This window comes from Musa acuminata, chromosome BXJ3-11 (assembly GCF_036884655.1).
Source record: "Musa acuminata AAA Group cultivar baxijiao chromosome BXJ3-11, Cavendish_Baxijiao_AAA, whole genome shotgun sequence".
NCBI classification, from domain to species: Eukaryota; Viridiplantae; Streptophyta; class Magnoliopsida; order Zingiberales; family Musaceae; genus Musa; species Musa acuminata.
The window spans coordinates 6,180,788-6,205,289 of NC_088359.1; the positions used below are offsets into that span (position 1 = coordinate 6,180,788).

The 24,502-nt window shown below is 38.9% G+C and overlaps 2 protein-coding genes and 1 long non-coding RNA gene across 9 annotated transcripts; 2 read left to right on the forward strand and 1 right to left on the reverse strand.

Moving 5' to 3' along the window:
• Positions 1–1,059: 1,059 nt before the first annotated feature.
• Positions 1,060–3,297, reverse strand: LOC103970651 (alcohol dehydrogenase 1). The gene is made up of 10 exons (XM_009384516.3): positions 3,202–3,297; positions 2,978–3,114; positions 2,753–2,799; positions 2,340–2,665; positions 2,177–2,259; positions 2,014–2,089; positions 1,878–1,939; positions 1,703–1,798; positions 1,451–1,612; positions 1,060–1,368 (listed from the first exon to the last, which is right to left on the reverse strand). The coding sequence occupies exons 1-10, from the start codon at positions 3,236–3,238 to the stop codon at positions 1,252–1,254; spliced, it is 1,143 nt and encodes a 380-aa protein (XP_009382791.2). The 5' UTR covers positions 3,239–3,297; the 3' UTR covers positions 1,060–1,251.
• Positions 3,298–3,930: 633 nt separating this feature from the next.
• On the forward strand, positions 3,931–6,812 carry LOC135652860 (uncharacterized). Of its 7 annotated transcripts, none has more exons than XR_010502225.1 (5): positions 3,931–4,422; positions 5,069–5,376; positions 5,629–5,732; positions 6,036–6,111; positions 6,432–6,812. It is a non-coding gene; the product is annotated as an uncharacterized LOC135652860 (long non-coding RNA). The 7 variants fall into 7 exon arrangements; XR_010502227.1 differs by having other exon boundaries at positions 6,053–6,111; XR_010502229.1 differs by having other exon boundaries at positions 5,069–5,277.
• A 911-nt stretch (positions 6,813–7,723) lies between these two features.
• Positions 7,724–19,650, forward strand: LOC135653419 (actin-related protein 2/3 complex subunit 1A-like). Its single transcript, XM_065175382.1, has 15 exons — positions 7,724–8,035; positions 9,736–9,821; positions 10,514–10,590; positions 10,695–10,789; positions 11,406–11,475; positions 13,534–13,603; positions 14,696–14,769; positions 14,851–14,893; positions 16,458–16,539; positions 17,530–17,618; positions 17,715–17,800; positions 18,009–18,072; positions 18,819–18,925; positions 19,024–19,082; positions 19,160–19,650. Exons 1-15 carry the CDS (start codon positions 7,966–7,968, stop codon positions 19,204–19,206), a joined length of 1,119 nt encoding a protein of 372 aa, XP_065031454.1. The 5' UTR covers positions 7,724–7,965; the 3' UTR covers positions 19,207–19,650.
• The last annotated feature ends 4,852 nt before the right edge of the window (positions 19,651–24,502 follow it).

The following is a 24,502-nucleotide window of genomic DNA, read 5'->3' on the forward strand; positions in this document are numbered from 1 at the left end:
TAATTTCTATCAATCAATGTGTCAGTGACTTCAAGTCTTCCGAGGACACCATCGAGAACCGAAACAAAGTAGGGAACATTGACCTTCACCACTCCTTAGTCTTCTTCATCGAGTTAGCTTCCTCCCTGTGCCATTGCTGTAGAGATCCCTAAGAAAAGAAAGTAGGAAGAGGCTTTAAAGCTGTGAATGCCTTCCTTTATCTCCATCAGAACTTTGCTGTGGTGATTGCCATCCGCCAAAAGAACAAAAGAACAGATACACATTTCTGTATGTTTCAGATGCCACACATAAATGCTGCACATTTTGGAGTTTAGCGCGAACACAGATCAGCTTTGTGGGGAGCTTTCCAGTGTTCTTGAGTTCCGCTTTTCCAAGAATGAACGAGAAAGAACAATGATGCCAACAAGATAATACCAGCTTGAATGGGAATACAAGTGAAACTTGGATCAATCCGAATCGATTCAGGACCACTTAGCATAAGAAATCTGATATGGGTAAAGAAGGAACTCGAATGTTCGTTCGATGGTTAAGGCTCGCTCGAATGCTTATTTGTAATCGATTTGTATAAAGATCAAGATCGAAGTTTTTTCAACATGACCTCTACGATACTTAAGTTAGTAATCGAATGAGACAGTATAATTTTAATAAATAATAATTAACTACTATTACAATAACTCATGTCATCCTTTATACTGAGTTTATTAGAGGAAAATATTCTACAAATGATTTCCATCTGATTGTTTTTAAGGTACTAAAAAAATTATTTTGGACTGATATTGACCTGATTATTGTTGAGTTATATCATATTTGAAAATTAAATATTTTCTACGATCTAATGAATTAAAAAGCTCGATTAGAACATGCATTTAATTTCATTTATTATCTTGATTTAATAATTAAGAGATCAAAGATAATTTAAGGATTTTAGATTTAGTCCTTTTCTCAATGATTGACTCTGAATCGTGGTCAAAGACACGAGTTAGAATCTTAAAAATCTTGATTGACCAACATCCAAGTCTAACGATCGTGACATGACACGTAAAAGGATCCCAAATCGTATACTAATAATGATTATTTTATTTGAAATATAATCTTTAAACAGTCTGATCGGAATACAAGCAAAGCTCACCAAAAACATTAGCGCAGTAGAAACCAGCAGTTAGGTAGCTAACAACATCACGTACGCTTTATTATTCGCCATGCACGTACGTAACAAGGCGTTCTAAGTAGAACCACTGCTCCGTTCTCGATCTACTCATCCATGCTTATAAGGCAGCGAAGGCTTTCGCCCTTCAACATGTAGTCGAACGCCTTGTTGATGTCCGAGAATGGAACTCTGTGCGTTATGAACTTCTCCACTTCAAGTTGCTGCAGGTGGAAAGAAAGAAACACGTCATCTCATCTCCGTTCTGATGAGACCGTCTTCAGCATTCGACAGGAGAGAGCTCACCTTCTTCATGTACATGTCGACCACCGAGGGCAGATCCGTCCTAGGCTTGTAGTTCCCGAAGAAGGTTCCTCTCAGTGTCCTCTCGTTCAGCAAGTTCACCGGCTTCGTCATGAACATGTCGTCCTTGTTGGGAACCCCCACCAACACAGCAACACCCCATCCCTGACAAGCGTGAATCAACCAGAAGACAATGAGAATGGCTGTTCGTCCTTCGAGAGTAGTAATTAACCATGTCGCAGTCCTATCACGCACATCATGAACGCATTCAAACGCGGACATCATAGCCTTGACGTTGCCGGTGCACTCCACGCTCCTATCGACTCCACCATTGGTCATTTCAGCAATCACCTAAGGGAGACAACAAGAACTGGGTTTAGTCCTGCAGATCTAGTAGGTTTTGTGGCCAAACATTCGAGAAATATGCAACCTCCTGCACTGGTCTGTCATGATCTTTAGGGTTCACGAACTCGGTGATGCCAAACTTCTTCGCTGCTCATAAAGAAGCCAAAATGGTGATCCAGTGGTTGAGAAAGCAAATGTTGGCAAGAAAACTTAAAACTTACCCACTTCAAATCTGCTGGGATTTAAGTCGACACCGATGATTCGGGATGCGCCGGCGATTCTTGCGCCTTCTGCAGCCTACAAACCAGAGATCAGAGTAAATGTTTTAGAAGTAGTAGATCTATGGTAATCGATTCATCAGTGTTCTATATATGTAAGACTTACAGCAAGACCTACAGCTCCCAATCCAAATATCGCAACTGTTGAACCTTTTTTAGGCTTGGCAACATTGAGTGTGGCTCCGAGCCCTGAGGGGAAAAGGGATGGAACATTCTATTTCTAATCTCAAAGAGGGTGGGGGTGGTGGTGAAGAGAGTGTTGATTATACCTGTCGATATGCCACAGCTGAGGACACAAACTTTGTCAAGAGGTGCAGATTTGTCGATCTTAGTAAGGCAGCCAACATGGACGACTGTGTACTCGCTGAAGGTGGAGGTTCCCAGGAAGTGGTAAATGGGATTGCCGTTCTTAGAGAACCGGGCGTTTCCATCGCCAATCATCACACCTCTGTCTGTGTTAATCCTTAGCAGGTCACACATGTTGCTTTCCTGAGACTTGCAGTGTGCACACTCCTTGCATTCTCCTGTGAACACCGGGAGGACATGGTCTCCGACTTCCAGATCCGTCACACCTTCACCAACACTCTCGACGATCCTATTTGTGGAAGAACATAGCGTAAAGCACGGTGTTGTTGCAGGAAAATTAGAATCCACGCGAAGAAGAAACACAACATGAACATACCCTGATGCCTCGTGGCCAAAAATTCGAGGAAAAAGTGGTGCCTGACCCTGATTCAAAGAAATTTTGATGGGTAAAAATGAAGGAAGAGAATCATACAATCTTATTCGATCATATAGTAAACAAGTGAGGAACATGATTCTGTCATCGTTAGCAAGAATCTAATGGGATCACAGCAGAGTCGGTGCACAGGATGATGAGATAGCGGGGGAGAGGGAGAAGGCATGCCTTGGCTTCCCAGAAGTAGACATCGGTGTGACAGAGGGAGGTGTACTTGATCTTGACCCTGACCTCCATGGCCTTGGGTGGCGCCACCTCCACCTGCTCGATCACCAGCGGCTTCCCCGCCTCCCAAGCCACCGCAGCTGCACGTGCCCCCAAAATTCCTTGGAGCAAGAAGAAGAACGACAAAAAGGAAATCTAGATGCATTAGGAAAGGTTGATTCATGTACCCTTGCAAGGAATGATGCTTCCGGCAGTGCTCGCCATCGCTGCTGCTCCTCTTCCTCTTCTTACTTGATATCACTTCGCTTCTGCTGCTGTTGATGACAGTGGTGAATAGCTCCTCCTCCTCGGATATGTAGATCGTCTTGCGGTGGGATTTCCAACAACTTGATCCATGAGGTGGCGGGCATCCGTCGTGCGCGTCCCGTTGCGGTGCACTTGGCAGACGTGTGGGGGCGTCGTCGCTGAAGCGGCGGCAGCGTCACGTGCCGCCTCGTGTCGCCAAGCGCGCACAGGGCGATGGTGGAAGGAACCAGAGGAGCTTTGGGACCGTGTCGCCACCGTAGAGTGGCCGGGCGACGATGGCGGCGCGGCCATTTCGCAACTGATCGCGTGAGAAAAGACGACGGTAATGCAGCAATCTCGCGTGCGATAGAAGAAAGTTGCTCGGCGATCGTCCACGGATGAGGCGAGCCGAACCGAACCGAACCGAGCCGCGGGTGGTTCAGATGGTTTAACTGTTTTTTTTGGGTTTAATGATATGTTTCATGTCGTTATTGGGGTCATTAAAGGCTCTAAGCGGTCATCTTTGGGCCCAAGAAAAGGGCTTAGACCCGAGATTTCGAACTCCGGCCCAGAAACCAACATCAGGCCCAGATAATACCCTTCTCCTCATCACAATCGCTCTTCTAATAAACTCTCCTGGACCCAATAATAGAAAGAAGGGGATTGGTGGTTGTCTTGACGCGAGCCAGAACTGTGTCCGTCTCCTCTTAACTCGGACGCAAGAAAGGGTGTCCCGTCGCCGGAGAGAGAGAGAGAGAGAGAGAGAGAGGACGACGCGAGGGGTTTGCGGCTTCGACGGAGGCGTGGCGTCGACTGAATCGGTGTGGAAAGCGGCAGCGGCGACGGTGGAGGAGGAGGATTTGATGGTGGCGGAAGTCAGCGCTGGAGCGGCGGGGGAGACGGAGGAGGAAGTCAGAAATGAGGAGGAGCTGGGGCTAGGGCTGACCTTGGGGCGGCGAGGAAGGGGAAGCCGCTGCCGGCGCCGTGGGGCCGTGCTGGCGCATCTTGATCGCCAAGAACTTCCCCTCCCTGGCGTCGCGCGCCTCTCCGATGTCCCCAACCGCTTCCTTGGTCTCCTCGTCCTCCGGCACCAACCCGGGTGTCGCCGGGAATAAGCGGGCGGCAGAATCCGTCTCCCCTGACTCCCTTCCTCCCCGTCTCAGGTGAGCCTTACAGTCTCTCTATCTTTCTTGCTTTCTCTTGACCATGGGGTTCTTGTTCTCCCATATTACTATCTTTTTGCTTTCTTTACTGCCAAAGGAGTCGGCAATAGGAAGATTCCTTTTTGTTCTCCTCTTATGTTTGTGACTTTTTTGTTTACTAATAAGATCACCAGAATTTGCTTCCATCAAAGAAAGATGAAAGAAACAGAACACTATTCGCTTTTGCTTCTTTGCTTTCTTCTGTAATCAACACCTTTCTCTCTCAGAAAGTGAAACATCCTATTTGAATTGTTTAGTCTTACTGTATTAGTTTGACAACGATATGACCTCAAAGGAAAATATTAGTGACGAAAATTATTCGGTGCTTTTGATGTAAAGGTTTTGGTACTGAGTTAGTCTGCTAAGTTGCTTGAATGCTGCATTTAATTTGTTTCCGTGTATTGTCATGACAGTGATATGTTCTCAAAGCAAAATATTAGTGATGAAATGTATTCAGATGCTTGATGTAAATATTAACATATAAAAAGAATCAAGAGTGAAAAAGCAATTCCTTTTATTTTCTCATCCCTGAGCTTATGCTGTTTATAAACTTTTAAATTTGTTGCTGAATATTTTTGGGTTTTATGTCTCAAAAAAAAAATTCAAGTGAGCGAACAGTCAGGTGGCAGTGGGATGGCCATCTATCAGGGCCTTCAGGATGAACAGATTGTTCAACCATTCCAAAGATAGTACCTCCAATTCCCTCAAGAAGACCAACCTCATCATTGGCAGCAATGATCAGGAGAATAAAGGAAAAGAAAAGAGGAATTCATTATTTGGTAAATTGAAATGGATGGTGATCCTATATGTTGGAAGGTGGATCTCATTGCCCATCATTCTCATTAATCTCTTGAAGTTGCACTTGAGCTCATGTTTCAGAAGCCTACTATGGGCCCTGCCCTTTGGCCTCTATCTGTGAGTTCATTATCTGTAATTATATCATTATATAGTTAATCTTCCTGATGTATGCAAGTGCAGAGCTTAAGATCTAAGCGATAATTTCTCGTTCTCCATTAGGGAGATTCTATGTCATAGTGGAAATCAATTTATAGATGTCTGCCTATTGTGCAGCATAGGAATTGAAATAAAATCGGCAGTTATCTGTATTTTTTGTGGTATGTTGGGATGTGGTGGAGTTACTTATTATATTGGTGTAAATGATGGCAGATGGAGCAAAGGTTTCAAAGTTGTTAGATGGTTCTTCTGAGTTTTCTCTTACTTATGAAGACAAGGATGGGGACTGGATGCTGGTTGGAGATGTGCCTCGAATGGTATGCCTTCTTCACAGTACAGACTGATATTGATACCTGTCTATCGGTATTCCTAAACGCAAGAAATCATTCATGGATGACTACTTTGGTCAGGGAACCTATTTCTCCTGGAGAACGATATCATGGTGTTTCGATCATCATTAGAATACATTTATTAACATAGATCAATTGTACTCTGGTTATAGTGCATGCATTCAATTTTGTTGCAATCTTATGGGTTTTCTGGTGATCTTGTCCTTAGTTTTTTCTCATTGTCAAAGACTTGTTCTGTTTTGTAGTTTGCTGATTCAGTCTAACTTACAGAATGGTTTTGGAAACAGTGAAGAGACTTAGAATTATGAGGAAGCAAATGGGCTGTCAGTCTGTTCATTTTGGAGAGGTAAGTTGCAAACCTTGAGCTATAGTGACATAAGTTGTATGAAAATGTTCCAATAAAATATATCCTGATCATGACAATGTATGACATTACACTTTCATGGTCTTCTGATGCTCTCATCTATCGGATTGCAAATTCCTTGTTCTCTTACAATTTTGAGCAAATTAATTGTGGTTAGGTTAACCGTCCAATCTGATTGAAGGAAAAACCTACACACTATAGTTATGTTGCTTGGTTCTGAAGTTGAATTCTGATCTGAACTCATATTTGAACAATTTGACTCTCTGGACATCCTGACTTAATTGAGTTGGACTTGAATGCAGCACCAGGATTTCAGTCCTTCAACAAGGCCAGTGAAGCAATAGGAAGCAGTCCCGGCATAACAGCTAGAAACAGAATGAGGTACCCTTAGAGGAGAGAAGAAGATGGGGACTCTGGAGTATGTATTACACAGAAGAAAAGAGATGAAACAATTAGAGGAGCCTAGATCAATTTGGGCAAAACACATATTTGCCCTTGTTTTTGGTGGTTGATTAGGTTCATGATTTCTCTGTGGTCATTCATGGCATGACCACTCCCGGCATGCTTGCTGCTTCAATGCTGCAACTGTTTCACAGTTTTCTACTGAATACAATACATGGTTTTGGATATTTCCTGCTGTTTCACACAGTTTCATGGCTGAAAATATGAATCCATTGTTTTCCCTACATGTGGTCATTAAATATATGCTGGGTTTTTCCTTAACAACTCAAGTTCTTCATATTGCTGGGTAATCCAATCCAAACAGTTCTTCAGTTTGAATCTTGTATTTGTCTCCTTCCTTTTTTTTATTCATCCTGTGTTTTGTTAAATATAATGTGCAATGTCTTGTAAGTTAAGAGTTAAATATATATATCAGATCTTTTTATAACAATTTAAGTTTTTTTGGATTAATGAGGATCCAATTAAAATTTTTATCAGCTTGATCACCTTTCCAGTGCAAGGTTTATGTGGTGGCTTGGGACAAAGTTTATCCAGGACAAAGCCCATCATTCATCAACCATGTGTTCCTCTAAACTCAAATTGTATTCCATTATATATATATATATATATATTCTTCATATTTATCCCTCAAGTTTAAGCTCATAACATGTATCCTCATAAATCCAAGAATAGACACACATATGCCTTATGGGTAATCAAAGCACACCAACAGGCCATTTGATTATTAGAATAAACATGTTAAAATTAAAAAAAAACCAAATTATGATGTCAAAAAATTTCAAGGATGTTTTGAATATTTTAGATTTGTGATAATTTTTAATTCAAGTTAGGAACTAGTAGATTTACCTACTAGTTTCAATGAACAACATTATTAACGGGAGAAGCATATATGAAAGGTCACTATAAGTAGGGAGAAAATATTCCAAATGCAAATATTCTAACTTAAAACTTCAATAAAAGTGAGAATAATCAATCATTCGAGTAATGACGAAGCTAACAACGATAAATAAAAAGAAAAAAAAGGAAAAAAGAAAAGTATGGCGGCGGGACCCACCATGGCCCCCCCACCCTCCGTTCTTACGAGGACGACAAGGGTAAGTGAGATGGTCACGAGTAAACGGGTCGGAGAAGCGTGAGACATCCAAGTCTCGGCTTTCGCTTTCCTAATTGAGATCGCTTTTGGTTTCGGGGGGTGTTTGCTTCTCTAGCTTTCTCTTCCTCGCCCCTTCCTCACCTCCCGACGACGAATCCTCCAAGGATTGGATGCATCCATCCCTATCACGATTTCCTTTGTAGACATCCCTCTCTCGGACGGGAAAATAAAGGGGAAGAAGTTGGTGCGGGGAGGAGGCGTAGGAGGTGGTGATTTAGGGTATGGCGGCGGTGGCCATCCATCAGTTCGCGCAGTGCATCACCTGCCATGCTTGGAGCCCCGATCAATCTAGTAATTCCTCGTTTGTCCTCTCTCTTCTATCATTTCCTGTTATCCTGTTCTTCCGGATCTACGATTGGGTTCTTGAACTGGGAACGCGGTTGCTGTAGGATCAGTGCTTGTTTCGCGTAAGGTAAATCCTAGTACTATTATGTTTTTCCTTCCGTTCGTGCGCTGGATCAGGAACTCCCAGCATTCCAGATTTATCCTGTTAGGCTTCATCAGATGATCTTACGATTGCGGTTGTTTTGCTTAGCTTATTTTATGTTTTGTACACCTTTAATTGGGACATGGGAAATCTTTTTATTGGTTCTGATCCATGTGATCCTTTCTGGTGACGCTAATTTTGGTCTCTGATAAACAAAATTCATTTATTCGACCATTTTTGCCAAAAGAAAAGGAAAAGAAAATAAAATGAAATAAAAAAGTTTGTCCTCTCTTTCTACTGAAGATTGTTGGATCTGTCTTAGAACTAAGTTCTATCATGATTTTGCTTTCAAAAGAATATCACTTCCCTTTGTCATCCGCATGCCAGATGTGTCCATTTGACCCTTTGTTCCTAGACTTAAGTTGAATGTATATATGCCTAATACATTTCTGAGATTCATGGACAAATCGTGTGAGATTCATTTCTGCTACATCTATTAGAGAAATAAGGAGACTGGCAGAGGGAAGCCAATCTCTGGTAATTGGTGTCTTCTTCTGGCTGATTGATTTCTTACCAGAAATTTCCATTCTGAGTGATGGGTATAAACTTGATGCTCCATTTTTCAACTGTAATTTCCATAAAAGTATTTAGAGGCTTTAGATTATTCATAACATGCCTCGTCAAGGTTCTTGATTATAGTTCAGAACTACTTTACCACGTGTTTATTTGCATTCAGTGGCATGGTATGACGTGAGTTGCTTGATGGGCATCCGAAAATATGGATTATTGTGAACCAAGGAGTGATTTGTTGAGAGAATTAAATAATAAAACAACAGTGAAATATAAAATTTTAATGGTCAGTATGGTCATGATAACTTGGGAGTGCTTGACTGCTCAAAGAGTTGAAACTTTAAATAGATCTAGATATATTATACTGAAGGAAAGAATTATTGTTGTACTGCTCTGGTTTTTACCATTCTAAAAGAATATAACTGTTCTTTCTATCTGTTAGAACCATCCTTTCCCACCTCTTTATTTAATAAACTCTGCTGTATGTTTTTGGTAAACTGATGATTGTTGGTCTCATCTTCACCATGTTCATTCAAAGAAGAAAACATGAGTAGGCCTTCGATTGTCTTCTATATTAGTTTCATCCCATCTGAATAACAAATAAATAATTGTGAAATTTCTCACACTGATCTAGATGTATGATTGAAAAAAGAAATTTCAGATTTCTGATGATTGATTAAGGTTGGACTTTTATCAATTTCTACCTGTGATATAAGGTTTAGGACTGACTTGGATGGTGTTGGAGAGGTTTGATATAGTGAAAATAGGATTCCATGTTGAACATGCTTAAAATTTTCCTTCCATTGATAGGTCTACAAAGAGCCTCCTACATCATGATTTTTCTTTGTTTTCCATCCATCTTGATGGTTCTGGATTCAGTCATCTGTCTTTTTTAGTTATTTTGATTAATAACGCACTGTCATGAAGTATTGATAAGTAAAATCGTGTGCCTTATGTGTCCAAGATTATGACCTAACACCATTTTCTCTTGCAGTGGTTGCATTTTGTCCAAATAATCATGAGGTGCATATCTACAAACTTTTTGGTGAAAAGTGGGAAAGGGTACATGTACTTCAAAAGGTATCGTGATCTTTGAAGCTTATGATCATCTTTTCCTTTTAAGACCTGGGACTTTCATGTAGTTAACTAGGATTTAAATTATTTAACATTATGATGATGTTTTCTGATTACAAGAATATACTTCAAGCTGTCACGAAGCTTCTTTGTTGTACGAGAGGATTACAGTACCCATGTTGCATTTAAATGATGCATTTCAACATATTGCAAATCGTTACAATGAACTTAATAATCATGCAACACTTAGACATGCACAAGTATGCATTTGGAGCAGCATAAGCCATTATAGAATGAGGAAGGCCTTTACCAACCGTGTTAAATTTAAGAAGCCTAGATTAACCAAGCTGGGATTCAGGATTTTATTCATAGTCGGCATATATAGTTAGTCCTACTAGTTTGTGTATGGCTGTAAGTTTTATATATGTAAATGCCCTACTGATGGATGTATATCTCCATTACTATTCTGATTTCAACACCTATTCTCTGCATAGCAGAGTGTTACTCATCAAGCATGAAATGGTGAGATTATGCCACATACTTAGGAAAATGCTAAAAGGATGGACTAATAATTAGCAAGAATAAGAATAGAGAATTTTGTCTATTTAAAATTTTGAGTTCTGTAGTATATCATCTCATTTAGGGCACTGCTCATGCTCATAGCCACTTACTTGTTGCCATGTTTTTATGTTTTACAGCATGATCAAATTGTATCTGGAATAGATTGGAGCGTAAGATCTAACAAAATTGTAACTGTCTCACATGATCGAAATTCGTGAGTATTTTCCTGTAAAGATTTTATTCTGTCATGTTAAGCATGTATGTGGTGATGTTACTAATGAATCCAGGTTTGCTTACTTTTGATGTTTCTAATCTCAGATATGTTTGGAATCAAGAAGCATCTGAGTGGGTGCCCACCCTTGTTATTCTCAGGCTTAATCGTGCTGCCCTCTGTGTTCAATGGAGTCCTAAAGGTAGTAGAACAAGGTGGCAGATGCACGTTCTGCTCTTTATTTTGCTGTCTGTTAATGATTAGTGATCTTGTTCGTGATTTGCTACACATCAGATAGACTTATTATCCTTGTGATTGTGTTAAGATGAGCCTTGTCCAAGTAGTCTTTATCGCAATTTCCATTGCATGGTTGTTTGATGTATATTCAACTGAATGGCAAAATGAGGGAGAAACACTTGGATTTATTGTCATATTCACTCTATCCACTAACTGCTACTCAAGTTGAATGGTCGATGTAGATAAGAGTGACAAATGAAGACTTGAATGAAAGAAGTGAGACTACTGTTTTACCGTTCAGTTTACCAATTACCACAAGATTACAAAGCCTCATCCAAATTGAATTTCCAATTAGTTTGATAACCATTACAATCTATGAAATTGTAATTTATACATAGTGGAATCTTTTGCTCAAAACTAACAAGAAACTTGGGTATAAAATTACTGTAGATCTGATTTAGTAAAAGGCAACAGCTTTTTATATTATTTTTTTTTTCTGAAGAGATAAAGGTATTGGTTTCATAGTATAATGTAATGTACCTTCTCTCTAGCTTTTATTAACTCATCGATGCACTTCTCAGAGAACAAGTTTGCTGTCGGAAGTGGTGCTAAAACTGTATGCATATGTTACTACGAGAAAGAGAATAACTGGTAATGGGCTTTCATGTTCATTTATTCTGTTTGTTGCATCATCTATATGCAGTAATCAACTACCATGCTAACTAGAACATTTGCATGTCAAATATGTTTGCTGTATATTCTGGTACAACTACTGTGCTAAATGTCGATTGCCTATCAAGTATCTGCTAACTGGTTCAGGTGTCAACAGGCCTGGATCGGATCGGTAAGCTTATTTTTTTAACCGTAAAGACGCTTTATCAACCTCTCTCTCTCCCCCTACATTGCCCTTGGCCTGTCGGCTCCTCCGACTCTTACTCCATTGTCACTTCCTCCTCATCCTCCGCCATCTCCACCTTCTCATCATCCTCTGCTGCTGCCTCCTCATCCTCCTCTAACTGCCTCCTCCCCTCTTCTTTGCCTCATCCTCCCCTCTTGTTCTTCGCCTTCTCCTCTTCCTTCTCCTCCTTTTCTTTTCTCCTCCTTCCCCTTCTGGTCTAGCTAATGACCGGCATGGATATAGTACCCAAAATTACTATCCCTGGTTTCATGTAGTTTCTTATTTGTGGCTTGTGAACTTGTACACATGAATACATTTGCTTTAGTTTTTTGGGAAATTGTCCGGTGTCTGGTTAATAATCTTTGTTTTATTTGGTGCTTACTATCTTCACATGTTTATTTATTGTTGACGAGAAAGTATCATATCCATCAACTTATAGAGGATCTACGAGTCTGCATCTCCTAGATAATTTTTATAAATTAAAAAGTACAAAAATGATTTCTAAGTGGGGTGATTGCACCTCTGATGGAGAGTGGACCACCTGTCTCTAGTCTTGTTAACAGCTGGTTGAGTGTCCTATTAATTTTTTTTAAAATGGTATTGTCTCATCAAGCATATCTTTGTCTTAAGCTGCATTAGTTTTCAATGTAGTCCAGAGAAGGTTGTTAATTTATAACTTATAAGTGACATTCTGTAGATTACATATAACATTTGATCAGAATGTCTCATGTGGAGTTGATGTAGCATCAGAGCCTTCTTGACCCAGTATCACTGCTAAATCAATCTCAAAGCCAGTTTGCTAGGAATATGGGGTAAGCCATAGGCACATTTGGCACTTTGGAGGAAAGAATCCATGTTGAAGTTGTTTTACTTAGTACAACTTATTTTCTGAAGATTTCAACATGAACAATGCTGGATTAGGTAAAATGGCTTAGCCTCCACATAGACAAAAAAGTGTGAATGAAAATGTAACTTCGTTTTCTAGTCATGGTTAAATCTTGATACCTAGCTAAGAATGGTTATCAAATGCAAGGAATCCGGTTTTGATACCAATTGATGGTTGAGTTGGTACAGTTCTGGTGTCATGATTGCTTCAATTTTGAAAATAAGGCTGAGCTGAAATTCTTTTACGTTGTTTGTTCTGAGTGCTAACTAGGTAGCTACTTGATTTACTTGATTATGGTAAAAACATGAAAAACAAAAGGTTTGTCATGCCTTTTGTTGGCATCATTGCACTGTATGCTTTATTAGTTTCTCTTGTCGACATAGCAGCTTGTTTAGAATGGGAGGACTTAGTAGGTTAGTTTATGTCCCATTGCTCACATGACTCGGTGGCTGCATTTGAATTGGGTCATCCTGTCCCGTTCCTGTTAACTCACTCCATCTTTCTATTTTTGTTTGGTTGCTAAAGATTGGAGTATCTAAGTTAAAAGGAAAAACAGAAAGCAAGAGAGCTATTTTACCCCACAATCGCTGAGCTATTATATCCTAGATTATCTGGATAACCCCCTTGAATAGTTAGTTCGTTCTTTCATTAGAACATTCAATTTCAGTATCTTGTTTTAGTGTTTTGTTTCACAATTCAAACTTTCAAAGTGGTTTAGAATGATTTTCTTTCTTCCTTGGTGTTTAGTCATGTCAACATACAGAACGTGCCATCTTCTCAGACAGTGTCAACTATTTTATATTTGTTATTCAATGTTTACTGAAAATTGTTACTTTGGTTAGCCATACAACTCATTGTATTATCTAACTAGTTTTGATCCTGTAAGCTGAATTTAGTTTCTTACACTACATGCTATTTCATTTAGGTGGGTTAGTAAACTTATCAGGAAAAAACACAATTCTTCAGTTACAAGTGTTGCATGGCATCCTAACAATGTAAGTTCGTGACCCTATTTATTTGTTTTATCACGAGTTGCAACTTTTTTCTATCCAAGCTAAAATGCTGAAAAGTTGTAGTTTGGAGTTGTTTAAATTGGTCACTTTAGTTCAACTTCTAGACATTTTTAAAATGTGATATCTCTGTTTACTTTCCTGTCAAATTAATATTTAATCCTTAGAATGTTCTCCAGCTTATATATAGATACTTATAATTTTGAATTGTGAGTGTGCATGTGGAAGAACAAGAGCAAAAGGTGAGATGTTTGACATATACAGAAGATTTCACAAATAATTTATATACACCACAAAAGTCAATTTATCATGCCCGATCCTTCAGGCATACATCTATTTAAGTAGAACAATTGGGCTACCTTGAGAGTCAATGTAAATGAGAAATTACAGTGCGTAAAGATGGACTATCTTGTCTGTATGACTTTTAGAATCAGAATAGAACAACTACATATCATCATTGTTGTGAAACATTAAACTTGAAACTTTAATTTAATAGTCCAATAAAAGCTTATCCTTCTTTCTTCTGGGTTTCTATTCTTGTAATACATGTAGAACAATGATATTGGATCATTAGCTTGTTCATATTTAGGGCCTTTATAAATGTATATCAGGAAAACATGGACTTCCAGTACTCTGCATTCCCGCATGTTGGTGTTATTGACTTCGAGTACCTACAGATCAAATTAGCTGAATAGACATAGTACTTCAGGCTATTTTGTTATATTGTGACTGCATCTTGTTAAAATATACATACCTTCTTCCTAATTGCTATTTATGTGAACTAGAATCTGGTTTTATGTCACTGAAATGGCACAAGCATGATTTAGCACATTCCTCTTCTTGTTTTTGCTTGGGTTGCAATGTGACGATTGATAACATGTAAAAGAAGGAAAGCTGCAGTTAGAACAGTTGGTTTACTGGTTTCCAACTGCACTCATGAAACTTAGGGAATTTACAGCATGCATATTTGTTATTTACATCTATTCTCAGAACTAAAAGAATGATGGTTCTTGTCACTGTAAGAACAGAACAATTTCCAGTGCTTGTTTGAATTCGTCTTTGGCTTTGTGATTGCAGATTCTTCTTGCAACAACATCTACTGATGGTAAGTGTCGGGTTTTTTCCACTTTCATCAAAGGTGTAGACTCAAGGTTGGTATGGATACTTAGTGATAGTCTAAATGATGCTTTAAAGAAGATACAGATAGCTTATTTTTGTTTGACTTGTGTCAGGGAATCAGGAGCAAGTTCTTCTAGCAATTTAAAGTTTGGGGAGGTTTGTATCCTCCAATTTATTCTTTTTAGTTGAACAAATCTTGTAAATGTTCTTTTATATTGTTTGTTTGATTACGCCTTCCTCCTGGATGTTTGTGCTGACCTTGTTAAGAAAACATGGGCAGCAAGGATGTGTGTGCATGCACCTCTGCAGCTTAGGTGTGCTCGGTCATGCCTGTTTGTGCTGCTGCATGCAGACATCATAACTAAAGATTACAAAGGATTGGCATGGATAATCCTTTTTTCTTGGCATGAAGCTAGGCTCTTGACCAGCATGGAATGATGTATTGCCATACAATGCCAGACTATAAGTGCCTGCCTAACCTGCCTAACATTCACTTGTCACATGGCATGTCCTGAAATTAAGTGTATGCCTTAAATTATCTTATTTGATATTTGCTTCAACTTTTTTTTAATGATTTCATAAACTATATATATGATATTGTAGTCACTGGTGTTAGAATTGGAGAGAATAAATCTAGTGAGTTTCATATAACTATAAGGGTTACCTCAAGGATTAGCTTTAAGTCTTTATATATTTATATTGATAATGGGCAAACTTACGAGTCTCTTATATGATAGAGTTTCATAGTATATGTTATTTGCTGATGATATTGTATTAAATGATAAGAATTTGAATGATATTAATTATAAACTTCAGCAATAAAGGCAAACATTGGAGATCGAAAAATTTAGATTAAGACTAAGATTGACTGCAAAGAATATAGTTTAACTGGCACTGAAAGGAGAATGATGTACTTAGGATGGATTGTGAAATTCCAATAAATATAGTTTGACTTATGTTGGATCCACTATTGAACAAAAATGGAGAAAGTTGATAAGGATATTTTTCATAAAATACAAGTTGGATCATGGATGATAAAACTTTAGAGGGAGATTGAGACATTAGTGTGATAGTCATGTGCTCTGTAAAAATAAAATTTTATAGGATGATTGTCATGTAAACTATGCTATATGAATCAAGGTGTTGGACATTTTATATGTAAGTATAAAAAATTTGTGTAGTTGACATGAGACTGTTGAGGTCGGTATACAAAATTACTAGGAAGCAGAAATAAAAATGCCAACTGTACTGCTTTGACTATGATGCAGACATGGACCAGTCAATTTCACCCGGTTAGATCTGGTACCACCACCTATGCCAGGTACTATTGTGCCGCACTCTCCCATTTTTTGATTTCCCACCTGAAAACAACCATTCTCTCCTCTCTTTCACTCAATGTCTCAAAACTTTCTCAATCTCTCTCATTTGTTCTTTGTCTCTCTTCCAAGCTTCTAAGTCTTATCAAATAAAAGTTGAAACTCAAGAAAGCATCATTGTATTTCTCCAATTTAACGTACATTTTTGTTGATTTAAGCTTTGTTCTGAGTTCTCAGAATATCATTTAGTGGTTATCTTGAAATATACTTTATTAAGTTGTCCGTTTTTTGTGAATAATTATTCATGTCTTTTAGAACTTTATTTTTACTGTAGAGTTTATTGTTTTAGATTTTTCTGGGAACTTGATGTTTACTTGATATTTTTATTGTATTCCTGAAAGCAGCAAATTGCACAACTTGATCTTTCGTTTACATGGGCATTTGGTGTGAGGTGGTCTCCAAGTGGCAATACCTTGGCTTATGCAGGTTAGAGTTGCTAGGTCTTCTTTGCATATCAATACTCCACTAGTGGGAGATAGTTTTTTATTTGTTCCTGGATCTTGTTGATTAATGTTACTGTTGATCAGTGTGATCCCCGGATAAATTTGTAACAGGTTCTAGAGTTTAATCTTTCTATGGTCATGTACTCATGGTCTTAACTGAAGTCTTCTTTTATTGATGGCAATAGTTATTTTCTTTATCCAAGGATAAATCTCTTCATTGTTCTGCACACATTGTTACATAGGATGCACTCTCCCTCAAATACGTGTCTATTTTACATTATTCGTCTCTTTTATGGTTTTTGATAGAATAAATTTGCATCTTTTAAGTGTTTTTAACATCTTTATGTGTTGGTAATGGGAGATTGTATTCATTTAGTTGTTTATCAAAGTTGTTTGTGAATTTTAATTGACTAATATTATCCTTAAATACAATTGGAAAACGGATTAGATATTTTTTCTTATGCTGGGGTCATAATGGCTCCTGTTTACACTATGTTTTCCGTAGGATAAAACTCTTCATTGCTCTGTATGTGTTCTTTGCTCTGCTCTCTCTTAAGGTTGCATCTATTTCCTTTTTTTTATTTGTCTTTGAGAACAGTTATTAGCCAGTAAGGTAAAATTTAAAATTCTACCACATTTACAAGTTCACTGGGGCCCTGATATTTTTCTTCAATAAAGAAAGACACTGTTGGACTGCATGACTTTTTTCTCCAGAAACTTATGGTTGGTCTACACTCCTTTTGTTCCATTCAGGTCTTACAAATTTATTTCACCAAATGAATAATAGCTTTGTTCAATTTTAACATCCCTGCAAAACATGTTAAATCACTTGAATACCTAATTTCACTAACCATGATACAGTATATATCAAATAAGTTGCTGTTACAGTTTGTAATTCACCACTTTCTTCTCTTGCATCTATTTTAATTTTCTTTTACGACCCAACATTTGCCATTTGGTTTTTCACTTGTAGGTCACAACTCTATGATATACTTCATTGAAGATGTGGGTTCGTCTCCTTCAGCACAAAATGTAGCCTTGCGTGATTTGCCGCTACGTGATGTGGGTCAGCATTTTCCCTTTACTTTGTTTTACAGTATCTATGTTCTTCTCAAGCATAAGCTGAACTTATGTACCAATGGCTGACATAATTTTCAGATCCTCTTTGTCTCTGAGAAATTGGTTATTGGTGTTGGATTCGACTGCAACCCTATGGTTTTCACTGCAGATGAAACAGGACTATGGTATGCTTGTTTCACAAAACTAGCCATAAACTTGTTTCATAATATTAGCCAAAGCTAAGTAACCTTATTGCTAATGTAAATGGGATTATTGCAGTAAAACAATAAAAGTTATTGTATTTGATATAATATGCATTGCTTGTACACTGTGCTCTATGGTGCACTTGAGATTCCTCATTATTGTTTTGTGTGATTTTTTTTGTTGTAACAGGAGCTTTGTAAAATTCTTAGATGAGAAGAAAATAGCACCATCAAGCTCTAAATATGGTTCACAGGTATTGGGGAAGATCCTATTCCTACAAACTAAGGAATGAGTTTAATCCTCTTGTACTAAGATATACAAATACTCTGTTACACTCTCATCAATTGATCTCCATAAAGACTTAGTTTACCATCACTCTTTCTCATGGTCTTCCGAATGCAGCCAAATCTGTATGTTTCTTTCTTTTCTCTGTAATCTATGTGAAAAATGGTATTTTTGTTTCAAATTTAATGTCCACAGTTGATAGGTATGTGTTCCTTTGACTGACAGTACACCTATACTGAGAATTGAATGTTTTGAATTCTTTGATCCCAAGTTTGTACTTGTATACCCAATGACCTTTAAATCCTGTAGTCATTCATGACTGCAATCTTTTAGAGAACCTATGAACTGTAATTGTTAAGAATCTATCACAAGAATGAAATCCGGTTAGTTGCCTGTTCTCCTATTTTGTAACTCTTCGTTGACCTTTACCTTTGATTTATATGTAATTATGTGTTTTAGAAGAAAGAGGAGAGAAAGTAAACTTTTGAAGCGCTAACAAAGCCTCTGGCTAAGCTACATATGCTTTCAAAAATAGACCATGTATAGTTAAGCTCATAGTCAATATAGTACCATCTAATATATAACTTAAGCTCCACCATATATTTTCCTGATCTAAATTAGATATAATGGGCAATATATGTCAGGTAGAATTCTTGAAATTAACTAGCTTCTCGTATACCTAGCTAATAATAATAAATTGTTTACTTTTCCCAGTTCTCTGAAGCCTTTGGCAAGTTGTATGGTCAGTCAAAACCAGCAATCAATTCTGACACAGTTGAATCATCACGGCCGCGGGGCGGGGCTCATGAAAACTGCATAAGGTAGTTTTATATATCATGCCATTGAGATATCCTTTGCTGCACCTCTCCAGCCTTCTTTTGAAGAAGGTTATGCTCAAACATATTCATTGTGATTTCAGCTGTATTGTTCCTTTGAGAAAACCTGGTGATACCATTGTGAGACGCTTCAGTACATCAGGTTAGAAAATTTAGGTTTATTTTTTAAAGTTTGTTGGTCACTTGTGTCAGAATTCAGAAGTCTTTTATTTCTTGCAGGGTTGGATGGGAAAGTGGTGATCTGGGAGTTGGATAATAGCATATAAATATTCCACAATAACTCCAAGATGGTCATCATTGATACGAAGATTGTGTAATAATACACCAGTTGAAATTTTTTGTTGCACATCTCCAGAATCCATAATAGCAAGTTCAGATTGATTCCAGAGCCAAATCTGGCTTGGAAGCCTATCATGGAAGAATTTTTCTGACGTAGTGTATATTCAGCTGATCAGATATAGATTTGGTCTGCAAGTATGTCCATTTAGCAGGCTGTGTAGATCAAAATGGTTGTTATCGGCCAAGTGGGTTTGCCTTTTTTATACTGATCCAATCAGTTTCACATCATATCGAGTGTATTCTCAAATTTAAATGCGGTGGACGCAGAGGTTATCTTCTCATGCCTACAATGCTTGATCTATACTGCTTTGTTATGTATCATGATTTATTAGATATATTTTAAGAACCGAGAGAATTCATTTGGTATTCCATGCTGAAATTTACGGAAAATGTTTTGTGTGAGATTATCATCACTGATTTAATATTCTGTGTCCATTAAGTTTTGAGATTGTCACTAGTTAACATTTCTCTCTCTCTCTCTCTCTCTCTCTCTCTCTCTATATATATATATATATATATATATATATATATATATATATATATATATATATATATATATATATATATATATATATATATATAAGTTAGTAATTTGAGATATGTGAGTGAGGATGCGAGTGGTTAGAAAGTTTACTTCTCAACCAAGTCCCTTTAATATTTGAATTAGTAATTTGAGATATGTGAGTGAGGATGTGATCTTTTTTCATTGTGTCAAAGATGTTTTTATACCTAATCGTAAACAGGTAGAATATTTCATGAAATAATCTTTGAGGAGGTAACCTTTAATTGCCTCTAACAATCTTCCGTCGATCTTTTATCCAAGGGGGTGATAAGGGGGGGGACAGTTCATAACCACCTGCCTTGAATCCTTGTCCACGTGGGTAGATAAGTAGAGGGTGGCTTTCGTCTTCTTCGTCCACCCTGAATATTACGTGGAGATCACATGTCGGATGACGACTGACTGATGATGTTCTCCCTATCATTTGTCCCAACTCCTTTAGGTGTGCTTCGAAGGCTCTCACAAGAGGGATATGAAGTGTAGTGTCCAGTTCATCTCACATGTTAAAACTTTTGCCTCTTCGATTAGTTCTTCGACTTTGCATATTAGGTAGACATTGATAGGATAAGGGGGCGCTTGACCAGCGCCTTGAATCGATGACCTCCATCCCTCAACAAGGGGTCGTATATCGCCGATGGGCCCTCCTCGGTCATAGATCAATCCTTGTTGACATGAACTCGACCCTCCTTCGGGCGTGGAGGGTAGAGTTAGGTTTTTGACCTCTATAGCTTGGTGAGGATGATAGGTGAGAGGTGCGAGTGCTACTAGTGGCGATCCATCACCAATCTACCCCTCCAATCATCGAGGGAACCATCTCGAGTGGAGGGGGCCCATTTCTTCTCGACCTGGTCAAGATTTCCAATTGTCATGCCTTGGGCAAAAGAGAGGGGTGTGAGTGCTGCTGGTGACGGTCCATTGTTGACCTACCCCTCCCATCGCTGAGGGTCACACCTCGAATGGAGGGTGTCTATTTCTTCCTGACCTTGTTGAGTTTTTCGACTTCTACGCCTCAAGCGGGGGGGGGGGGGATCAGGGATCCCGACCTCCCTGGCTCAAGCGAAGGAGGGGGTCTAGTTTCTTAACCTCTATAGTTCGGTGAGGACTGTAGCTGAGGGTTGTGAGCGCTACTGGAGACAATCCATCGCTAACCTACCCCTCCCATCATCAAGGGACCCACTTTAGGTAGAGGGGGCCTATTTCTTCTCGACCTAGATGGGTTTCCCGACCTCCACGCCTCGATGCGGACCACAAGCAAGGGGTGCAAACATTGCTGGCGGTGGTCCATTGTGGACTTGCCCCTCTTCTTTTGCTCGTTGCGGAGGCGGGCTACGAGAGGAGTTGAGGTGGGCTATAGGCGGTGTGGAGGTGGGCTCCTCCACTGCTTATCCTTGAGGGATCCATGTTAGGCAATAGGTCCACATCGAGGATGCTACGAAGCCCCCTGTCACTAACTTACCTCTCTTCTTTTGCTCACTATTGAGGCGAGCTGCGAGATGAGTCGAGGCAGGTTGCATGTGATGTTGAGGTGGGCTCCTCCTCTACTCATTGCCGAGGGAACCACATCGTGTAGTGGATCCATAATAGGAATGCTATGAAGCCCCCCAGTTGCCTACCTGTCCCTCTTCTTCCGGTTGCCATGAGGTGGGCTGTGAGAGGAGCTGAGGTGGGCTCCTCCTTTGCTAATCCCTAAGGGACCCACATCGAGTAATAGGTCCATAGCAGGGATGCAGCGAAGTCCCCCGTTGTTGACCTGCCCCTCCCATCTCTGTGGGACCCACCTCGGGCTGAGGGGGTTCGTCTCTGCCCAAGGTGCTTGCATCTCCCTTTTTTTTTCAAGTGCCTCCAAGCTGATCGACTATGTTGGGTAGTGGTCGCTCTACCTCCATGCTTCAGGCATTCTTTCCCTTCTGTCTCCCACCATGGTATATTTACTCTCATGCGGGTTGGGTTTTCCCAACTCATGTGTCTTAGACACATCTCATCTTATGTCTCTCGTTGTGACATGTTTCTTATGTGGGTCGGGTTTTCTCGTCTCATGCGCCTCGGCCACATTTGATCTTGTGCCTCTCGCCATGATAAGTTTCTTATTACGTATGTCAGGTTTTCTCGACTCACGCATCTTGGGTACATTTCGTATTGAGCCTCTCACTATGATTGATTTTTATTACGCAGGTCGGGTTTTTCTGACTCACGTGCCTTGGGCACATTTTATCTTGTGCCTCCCACCGTGATAAGTTTCTTCTTATGCGGGTTAGGTTTTTTTGACTCATGCACCTCGAGCACATTTTGTCTTGTGCCTCTCGTTATAGTGGGTTTCTTCTTATGTTGGTTCAGTTTTTCCGACTCACGTGCCTCGGGTATATTTTGTCTTGTGCATATAATCATGATGGGTTTCTTCTTATGTGTGTTGGGTTTTCTCAACTCACGTGTTTCGAGCATATTTTGCTTTGTGCCTCTTGCTATGACGGGTTTCTTCTTACGAGTCAGGTTTTTTCGATTCATACATCTTGGGCATATTTTATCTTATGCCTCCCATCGTAGTGGATTTTTTATTACGTGGGTTAGGTTTTCCTAACTCGTGCACCTCGGGCATATTTTGTCTTGTGCCTCCTACCATGATAGGTTTCTTATTAAGCAGGACGGGTTTTCTCAATTTACGCACCTCTAGCACATTGTGCCTTATGCCTTCCGTTGTGATCATTTTCTTCTTATGCGGGTTGGGTTTTTCCGACTCATGCATCTCGAACATATTTTGTTTTGTGCCTCCCGCAATGGTGGGTTTCTTTTTACACGGGTTGGGTTTTTTAGACTCACGTGTCTCGGGCACATTTTGTCTTGTGTCTCATATCATGATAAGTTTTTTCATATATAGGTCGGATTTTCTTAATTCACGTGCCTCAAGTATATTTTGTCTTGTACCTCTCGTCGTGATAGGTTTCTTCTTACATAGGTCAGGTTTTCTCGATTCACGTGTCTCGGATATATTTTGTCTTATGCCTTTTGTCATGATAGATTTCTTATTACACGGATCAGGTTTTCCTAACTCACACACCTCGGGTATATTTTATCTTGTGCCTCCCACTATGATGGGTTTCTTATTAAGCGGGTTGAGTTTTCTTAACTCACGTGTCTCGAGCACATTTTGTCTTGTGCATCCCACCATGATGGGTTTCTTATTACATGGGTCGAGTTTTCTTGACTCACATATCTCGGACACATTTTATCTTGTGTCTCCTACTATGGTAGGTTTCTTCTTACGTTTTCCCGACTCATACGTGTCACGACCGTAAAAAATATCAATAATATTAAAATTTTCATCACAAACCAATCCAGAATCCAAACTAACATTTGAGGATACTGAAAAACATTTTATCAAATTCACATATATAAAACCTGTGCAGTTTATAATTATATATCACATCACTCGATAATTCACATTTATGGCAACCCAAGCCAACTTAACAAACATGAACAATATTTATAAATCCATAAACTAAGTAATTTATACAATCAGAACTCTAATCATTTACCACATATTCACATCATCGTAAACTAGACTTAACATTCCAAAATTTCAAATAAGAGAGATCTTCTAACATTTTTACACGGTATATCCATTTTGGTTCATCGACAACATTTCATTACATACAAAATATGCTTATACAACAATAACATAATAACCAACAAGACTTGCCCATAATCTTGAATAGCTCTCCATTGCTTCAACCCAATTCAAAACATCTCAAAGAGTGACAAGCTGACCCGAAGGATTTATATAACAACGGTGTGAGCTAAAAACAGCTCAGCAAGTGACAAAATATATTCAGAACAAAAGGAATGATTTCAAACAAGTAAGGTATCATAATGCAAGGCAGAATACAAGAATTCTCAAGGATATCATCTCATTAGATACAAAATCATGTGTCATGTCATTCAAAACATATTTGGTTCATAATAAATGGAGCATAGAGTAATTAGAGCATATAAATAGCGTATAAAATGTTCCGGAGCATATCAAAGGCGTATGAAATGTTTCAGAGCATATCAATAACAAATGAAACATTTCGGAACATATCAATGGTATGTAAAATATTTCAAAGCATATCAACGACATATGAATCATTTCGGAATATATCAAAGAACGAATACGGAACAAAAGCTCAAACGTCGAATTTGACGTTACATTCATATCATTCTCATCCAAAGCACATATAGAAACACATAACAAAAGCTCTGGATATCATATCAAACACATAGAAGGTGAAGTGAGACCATAACATAATATGGTATATCCATTTCTGAATGACTGCCAAACATAAGTCTCCCACGTCTAGGAGCTCCATCCACCCATGTTTGAGTGAAGTCATAGGAGGCTGGCAGAGCATCACAAGCTCTATGTATAACTCCCTTTACCATTTCTGGTAAAGGTTCACAATATCCCACAAACACTAGAGTACAAAGGGACAGTATGAACAATAAATAGCACATATCGGAAGCACACATAGAACAACAAAACGTACATGTGCCTTTATGAGTCAATATGATGCAAGCATAATCTTTCACAACTGTATTCAGATTTGAAAGGAAATGAAAGCAAGAGCATAAGGATTCCAAGTAATCATATATAGCTCAATTCAAATAAGAAGGTTAGATGAATTCAATGT

What these genes read in the sequence shown, in the direction of transcription:
- LOC135653419 (XM_065175382.1), top strand. Translation starts at nt 7,966, where the DNA reads ATGGCGGCGGTGGCCATCCATCAGTTCGCGCAGTGCATCACCTGCCAT. An exon ending in TGTTCAATGGAGTCCTAAAG is followed by an intron (nt 10,790 to 11,405) that starts GTAGTAGAACAA and finishes TGCACTTCTCAG; the next exon opens with AGAACAAGTTTGCTGTCGGA. An exon ending in GCAGATGAAACAGGACTATG is followed by an intron (nt 17,801 to 18,008) that starts GTATGCTTGTTT and finishes TTGTTGTAACAG; the next exon opens with GAGCTTTGTAAAATTCTTAG.
- LOC103970651 (XM_009384516.3), bottom strand. Translation starts at nt 3,238, where the DNA reads ATGGCGAGCACTGCCGGAAGCATCATTCCTTGCAAGG. An exon ending in TTTGGCCACGAGGCATCAGG is followed by an intron (nt 2,666 to 2,752) that starts GTATGTTCATGT and finishes TTCCACAAATAG; the next exon opens with GATCGTCGAGAGTGTTGGTG. An exon ending in CAGCTGTGGCATATCGACAG is followed by an intron (nt 2,260 to 2,339) that starts GTATAATCAACA and finishes TTTTCCCCTCAG; the next exon opens with GGCTCGGAGCCACACTCAAT.